The 7,999-nt window shown below is 41.8% G+C and overlaps 1 protein-coding gene across 1 annotated transcript in view; it reads left to right on the forward strand.

The window, feature by feature from the left end:
• OBFC1 (oligonucleotide/oligosaccharide-binding fold containing 1) overlaps positions 1 to 7,707 on the forward strand; it is a 25,382-nt gene extending 17,675 nt beyond the window's left edge. The window contains exons 7-9 of the mRNA XM_010179736.1: positions 2,795 to 2,911; positions 3,507 to 3,579; positions 7,550 to 7,707. Coding sequence (XP_010178038.1) covers positions 2,795 to 2,911; positions 3,507 to 3,579; positions 7,550 to 7,707 — 348 coding nt within the window. The remainder of the gene's footprint in view (positions 1 to 2,794; positions 2,912 to 3,506; positions 3,580 to 7,549) is intronic.
• Positions 7,708 to 7,999: the final 292 nt, after the last annotated feature.

Here is a 7,999-nt window from a genome sequence, read left to right on the forward strand (position 1 = left end):
AAAGCAGGGATGTGAAATTGCATAGGATTTTATAGTCCTAGGTTTCTTTTCTCTATGCATAAACCCATGTTTGGTCTCCTGAAGAATTCTGCTCAGTAGACTAAATCACAAGCTTAGGTATACATTGGCTCTGAGGGGGGATCCAAGGCCAGAGGAAATGAGGGTCTGGTTTGGCATAAAAGAAAAGAATACAGTATTGGAAAGAAGTACTGTTGATTTATGAATTTGAAGAACAAGATGCTGGAGATATTCTGGGTGGGCCAAAAGAACAGATTAAGTCATTTTAGATTGTGTTCACAAAAACTCCTCAGTTGTTGTTTTCCTAGGAGGGATGGAGAGGAGGAAGCATGTTCTAGAGCACACTAGGAAAAAACACAAAACTTTTCCTGTCATTTCAGGATAATATTAAAGCCCCTGAGGAGGGCAGGAGCCCTCATTTGTTCTTCAGGAACAGCCCTTCTGCCATGGAGCCTTTTCCCCTTGACTCTGCGGCACGTATGAGAGGGTGCTGATATGTAGCAGCTGCTTGCTTATTTCCTCACTCCCGAGCCTGCTGCTCTGCCTTCGCACTGTCAATGCCTTCACTTGCATTCTTAATGATTCTGTTTCAGTATCCATCCAGGCTGAGCTGTGTGTCAGTTCACACAGAGTCTGTTTTTAATTATCTCTCTTTTCTGATGGGATCTCAGTGTTAAGCTGTACTGAATAATTATTGTGCTTCTTTGGAGATATTTTTATCTTTTTTTTTCCCCCCTCCCCAAATGTTTGCTTTCACATTAAAAATGGATCAGAGTCTTGAGGTGGTTGCTTTGCTAGCAGTTTCTTAGATTCTTGAGAATTTATTACTGCATTTGAGTGAGAGGCAAAGTCTCTTCATTTTACATATGGCATTGACAATGTGCTTTTCCATGAGAAAATACTTGCTCTTCACCTAACCCTTCCTGCTACATTTTATATTTGTTTCTTCAGTTCATCAGAAGAGGCACTATGAAGAGAAATATGATAGTGGGAATGCTGTGGCTGGAATGGTGTCCAGATGTATTGTAATTAGAAGCAGTGTCTGTTGTTATCCAAACTGAGATAGCTGTGGTGGACAGGGGGACAGACAAATGTTTGAGCACTGAAGTCCTTCAGTCTGAAACAGGAGAAAACTGAACTGAGAATAATAGCCATTGTTCTGTGCTAATTATCTTGAACTATTGGGCCATTATTTTTGACTGTTAACTTGAGAGGAAAATGATAGTTAGCTGTTATGGGATAGAGAGAAAGAGAGATGGCCTGTTGAAATATTGAGGATTAGCTGGAGGAAGGGGATGGAGGAACTTGTGAGGCATCCTAACACTAATATCACTATTGGATCTCTGAACTGTTCCAGTCTTAGAAGCAGTTGGAGTTTCACTTGAGGCTTGCAAATGGACTAAAGGAATGTTCTGTGGAAAGAGATTCTTCCATGGTTCGTGTGGTTTCGTGTATTCGTGTGAATTCACTTTAGTGCGTGGTGATTGCCTGTTTCACTCTCTGGGCTTCTGTGAGTGCGTCTGGCAAGTGAAGCAGGATATGTGAAGTCTGATACTTTTCCTCAGAACAGAGTGGGAGCATTTACAGTGATAGCTGAAGAAATGGCTTGGCAGATCTTGCTTTGCTTGCTCTGGTGTGGTTCTAGTTACCACATGTTGGTTTGTGGGAAGCAATTTGGCTCTGTTCTCAAAGAAAGCCACAGGGAGCACAGCGTGCTCCCAACAGATGAGGAAACAACAACTGGGGAATTGAAGCAGTCTGTAGATAAATGGAGGTTGAAGGACGCTGATAGACGTGGAGAAGAGCAAGTCGTGGTCTTGCTCTTATCTGCCCATACTTTCTCCTCTCCACAACTGATACTTTATTTCCTTCTACTTCCCTCGCTGTCCTTCCACTGTCTTAGCTCTGCTCTACTCCAAAACAAACCTTACTTTTCTGTGATTTTTTTTGTCATTCCTTCCTGTTCTGTTAGATGTGTCCCCAACATAGAACCCTTTGTTCTAAATAACTCCTCAGTTATGGACTTCCAGGCACTTCGTTCTCCTTTCACAAGAGACTCATTTCCCACATGCCTTCAAAACTGAATCCTTTGTTCACTTATGTCCTATACCCGTCTTAATTTCTTGCATGCTCTTTATCCTTTCATTTTATTAAGCTTTGGAGAAACTCTCTTGAGAGCATGACCAGAGTGTATGTAAAGATTTGGAAATGAAGGGGACAAGAAACAAATACTGTTCTTGCCAGTTTCCTCCTTTTCCTTAGACAATTTCAAATCAGGATTTGGGGATGCAGTCCCCAGCAGTTGGATTCCTCCTGAATATCACCTTACAAAGCACTGATCTCCTGAACTTCCTACCCTTATTACCAGGAAAACTCTGAATATGAGCCAATCAGTCAAACGCTCTTCGAGCATCACAAGCCTATTCTGAAAGAGTGTTCTCAGTACATAACTAAATAGCTGCTAAATACAAAGAAGGCAGTTATGAGATAGTGGTTCCTTAAGAATAGCACAAGCTTCTGGTGTGTGTTTGGTTTTTGGTACATGGTGTTTTTCATTTTGTTTTGTGGGTTGTTTTTTTTATTTTAAAGCTCAGGGATATTTGCTTGTTCATACATAACAGGTATGATTTGTGAATTATTAAATGAAGAAAAATGTGTAATAAAATCACCTGAAGTCCTCTTGCTCTCGAAAGCATCTGGAGCTCTTGCTGGTAAGTTTAGCTGAGCTGAGATTTCTCACCATCTGCTTCATTCCTTTCTTTCCATCCAGGTGAAGTCAAAAAGTGACTCCAGTTCCAAAAGGATTCACAGTGTTTTTAAGGAAGCAATAAGAATGCTACAAGAAAAAGGGGTTGTTTTCCAGAAACCTAGTAGCTCCAAGGACTTATACCATGTAAGGAACCAAGCTGTGGTTGCAAACAAGTTCAGGGGTATGACTTACATAGTCAGTAGAAGTAGTAGACATGTTTCAGAAAGAGAAGCTGGACATGCAAGTACTGTCTGTTTACTCGAAAGTCTTATGTGCAGCTTACTTCACTGTTGCTTTTACCTCTGTATCACCCACTGAGTTGTTCTTTTTGTAACTCGGCACCAGACTTAGGCGCTGCTGCTGTTCCAAGCGTAGTCTGTGTGCACTGGGTTGCCAAACTGCGCTGACGCAGCTGAGCACACCGAAGCCTGGGACCTAGGATGGTTCTCTTTATTGAAGTGGGTTGAAACTTGATGTTCTGCTGAGTCAGTCACCCTCCTTTGAGTTGAATTCTGTCATATCATGTTCTTCACATAACTCATGGATGCTGCCAATGGTACTAAAAATAGCTGCAGATTTAACGTTCATTATTAGTCTCAGAGGCAGTATATAATGCAGACTGTAGTTGCGACAGTGTTAGTTTAAAAAACATCGTGGCCTCGGATTGATTTTTCAACAGCCATGCCATCTACTGTGAAGTAGACTGCTATAAATCACCTGTTTCTTCTGTTTTCTCCAGGTGACTGACCATGATAAGGAGCTGCTTAAAGTGACCCTTGATGTGATTAAAGAAGACTGTCGAAAACCCAGGCGTAAGTAGCAGTGTGATCAGAGCTCTGATGAGCTATCCTGATATACTGATGACAATATCTCCTCCTGCTGCTGGTTTAGCTGTGCTTCTTGTCCTTACCCTTGAACTTGGAACTAAGTTGCTGGTGTAGCTAATCAGTATAGCTAAAAGTGGGAATGCAAGAGCAGCTTCCTGGGAGCATGGAGAGAGAAAGAGCAGGTGTGCCCAGCAGGAAGCAAAACTCAGATCTAAAATAAGCTATTACCTTAGATCTATATCTGTTAAGAATATTTAGATTTTGGGAGGAACCAAATGTAATGAACTTAGGTCGGCACCTTGCAGCTCTTGCTTTGCACTCTGGAGAAGTAGTAAATCTTGCTAGTTCAGTTTCTACAGGAGAGCTGACCCAGAGCTGACCATACGGAAAGATGAAATCCTCACCTCCATTAAGACAACAATAAAACTTAAGTCACTAGGATAGTCTCTGTAGATTTCAAGCTCAGGCAGAACACAGGTGGTGGTTCTTTGCAAGTAAGGATTTCAGTCTAACAACATCCACCTATTTTCAGATATTGTACCTCATGTGGCTCCTGAGTTATCCCTGTCCCTCAAGCCTGTTGTGTCTTATTGCCATAGTGATAGCTTGTGCTTGACTTGAATGTCTGCTAATTACACAGGTACATTGCTACAGAGTTTCTGTCAATTCCTTGGGCAGAATGTGTCAGCAGGGATCACTTGCTGCTGGAGTGCGGCTGTTTGTGGGGTAGAATGCACTTTAGTACAAAATAAATGACTGACTAGAACACAAGGCATATAATCTTAAATTTCTCATATCCTTGTACTATCATAACTATAATAGTGCTTATAGTACCTGGTATATGATGATTATCTTGCAGTAAAAAAAAGCCTAAGTGAAGGAGTGTTATTTTTGAGTTTTCAACTGACTACCTTAAGCAGTGGTACAACTGTAGATGAGGTTTGTAGGTGGAAGTAAAAGTTCTGTATCTTTGCAGGATGGAGGGAGTAGATGTTACTGGGCATGCAGGTGAAGATGGGCTCATTTGCCTGAGGTTGTTTCAGTGCAACAGGTTATCGTATCACATTGGTTTTTCTGTATTTTATCCAATTAACAAATACAAACATCTGTAAAAGACATTTTATACACAGCTAGTTCTCCTGGGGACTTGTTTTTTTGGGTTTTTTTTATATATATAACTGTGCCACTATAAAGGACAGAACCTGTGTACAGTTGACACAGGGCACTGAGTGACTGCCTGGTGTTTAACTTCGCTCTTGTGCATTATTACACTGGTAAATCACACTTCAACTGAGAGGTTGGAAGGTTCTTTTTCCCAGTTGGGAGGAGTCAACAGTAGAGAGAAGCTCATAGACCAGGCACAGAAGAGACTTTGAAGAGTCCTGAGTCCTCAAAGCCATGTTTTCCATACTGAGCAGGTTAAAAATAGCAACTGCTTTTGTCCTTGAGCTTTCCACTTACTTAGTTTCCTGTTGTAAAGAGTTTCCAGGTCAGTGTCTCTTTGCTAGCTTTCAGAAGGACTGTTCCAATGTCCTAGTCCCTGCTAATAGAAGATTTTGAGGAGAAAAGCCAAGAAGCTTCAATCAAAACCAACAGGGTACTGCGGGTCTTCTGTTGTCTCTGAACAGTGCAAGAGCGCAGAGCTCAATGTAACTGTCAGACCCCCTCTGCTGGTGGGATGGTTGTCTTGAGTAGTGAGCAGGCTCATAGTTGAAAAATAAGAATATGGTAATACCTCAAGGGCTTTTGCTTGTTTGTTGCAAAACATTCTTACTCATTTTCCTTCAAGAGTAATATTAATCTTCCATGACAGGAAGATGGATTTATGATAAACCAAACTCTTCTCTCCAGTGAGTTACTTCTCTGCCAGTTTTCAAGGCTATGGCTCAACCCATTGCTTTAGTTGTGACACATTCTCAGGCCCAACCCAGCTGCCTGGAACCATTGTACAAATAAAAAATGCTCAGTGTGCCTAATCAGAGCTCCACAAACCCTGATCTGTAATATGTCCACATGACAATCCTGGTCCTTGGCTCTAATTGTGATTCCAAAGAGTCTGATCTTAAATGCCCTTATGTGAGGCCACTGTGGCTCTATTGAGAGGCTTAAGACAGCCAGAAAAGGATGACAGTACATTTTGACTCCAGACTGAACTGCAAAATGGCAAACTTAGTCCTGATATTTTTGTGTGTGTTTGTTTTGTAGGTTTGGCTTGGGGTTTTTTTGTTTGGGTTTTTTGTTGGGTATTTTTTTGACAAATATGCTCTGGTTTTAGGCTTAAATGAGGCTAATAGTAGAAAGGAAAAAACCAGAACCACTTGAAGTTAAATTTAGTATGTCAAAATGGCCCCTATGATAGATGTCCGCAGTGGGCAAATGGTAGTTGTTCTGTAAGTCTGTCCCCTCTGATACTGGTAGTCAGGCAAGGTAGTTAATCACAGCCTGGCTTTCCTCAGCTGGTGGACAAAAGCTAGAACCCAGTGTGTCAATGAAAGAGGGACAGCATCACTCCACTGCAAGGAGTGTATTCCCTCAAAGTTGGGCCGTGGACTAGGAGTCTTTCTGAGTTACTTGTTGATTGTATGCACCTGCATTTACCCCAAAATATACCATTTTCTGTCAGCATCTAGGAGGAAAGTCTGTATTGTACTACTGGGTAACACTTGAGTCACTAGTCTAATTCATGGACGCTTAAGCTAAGTTACTGTAAATCAGGGATGGGCACTTTGACCTTTTTATGACAAATCTATGACTAATGCAGAATGCAGCTACCCACTTTGTTTGCAACAACAGTCACTATGAGCAGGTAGAGGCACTGTTCTGTTCTATACACTTATCCATCCTAGGGTGGTGGATGCATTTTTTGCTAAAGGCCACAAAGGTCTTTTATCATGCTGCATCACTGACTTCTGAAGAAGTATCTTTCCTGATTCACAGCCTAATAGGAATTAGGCTGAACTGTTTATTTACCAGTACTCAGTGCTGCTCCCTGTCTACCAGTGACTTTTCTCAGCAGCTTCTAAAGCAGTTCTGGGGCTTAGCGAATTCTAGAGTAGAGATTGGCAAAAATGAAAACAAAGGCAGCAACCACAAAATACATGGTCTTCCCTGGCCCATGGCAATTTCTCAGCACCCTGATCAAACTTGATTGGTGGGTTTCAGGGTCTGTTGGAGGAAATGTTGACTGAGACAGCTGAGCTTCAAATGATGGTTCTGTCAGGCACACAGTAGCTGTGTGCAATACTGCAGCCATTATGGACCTTTGTCTCTGGCTTGCCTTCTAGGAAAGGGGACTGTTTTTACATTTCTGTTCTCTTGCATGTTTTCAGGGTTCAATCCTCTTAAAAGGAGATAAAATTTGATACTGAAGTTCTGTGACTTTCTACTTCCATAATTGTCCAAGTAGTCTGAAGTGCAGGGATGGAATTGCATTGCTATGTGAATCAAAGTTGCACTGTAACAGTTTTTCCACAAGATGCCAGCATTGGGCAAGCAGTTACAGGTCCTGGCAATGGACCTTCCTTCTGTTCTAGCCATTTTTGAAGTTGGTTATGAGCAAAAGGATTTTTCGTTTGGTTTCTTCTGCAGCTGCAGAAACTGGATGGCTTGCATAGGTGGATAGTGGAGGTACCCTTAAGTTATTAACCTCATCACCAAATTGTACTGTATGAGTTCTAATATTTGCAAGACTGATTATCTTTCACCCTCATTACTAGGGTTACAGCCCTGACACTTCCCAGAAAAGACAGTGGGAACAGGTGATAATTGGAGAACTGCAGGCACCGACTGGATCTCTTCCCTCTGAAAACATGCATCTCTGCTTCAGCACCTGGGGCATTCTTCTCTGACAGCTGTATTTTATTTCATGGCTAATCTGGATTATAATAGTTAAAAGGAGGCAGTTAAACTGAAATCTTCCCTCCATGCCTGGCTGCATTTTCCTTTTTTTCTACAGATGCTGAAAAAGGCTGCCACTTCCTTCACGTCCTGAGTTGTATTCGGCAGAGCTACAACCCTTCTCTGGCTGAAGTGGTGATGCACCGTGTCTTGGAATTGCTGGAGAGTAACAGTGATGTTGTCAGCACTATGGAAGGATATTATATGACATTTTAAAGACAGAAGATAAGATACATTTGTTCTGGTCCATTCAAGATAAAGGAGGGAAGAATGAGAGGCTGACTGACCCTGAAAAGTTGCTATTACCTGGTATGATCTAGATGGGGGGGGGGGGGGAGACCTTCTGGTTTGACAAAAACTGACTTTGTCCAGCTCTATAAAAGTTGTCCAAATACTTGTTTTAATGTTCTTGCTGAGTTCCTCGCTATTCCTAATGAAGGTTGTATTGATCTGATTCTGAACTGATCCTAACGCAGCAGAGGAGTTGTAAAAGAAGCTGGGCTCTTTC

Source organism: Mesitornis unicolor, unplaced genomic scaffold (genome assembly GCF_000695765.1).
Source record: "Mesitornis unicolor isolate BGI_N332 unplaced genomic scaffold, ASM69576v1 scaffold38972, whole genome shotgun sequence".
NCBI classification, from domain to species: Eukaryota; Metazoa; Chordata; class Aves; order Mesitornithiformes; family Mesitornithidae; genus Mesitornis; species Mesitornis unicolor.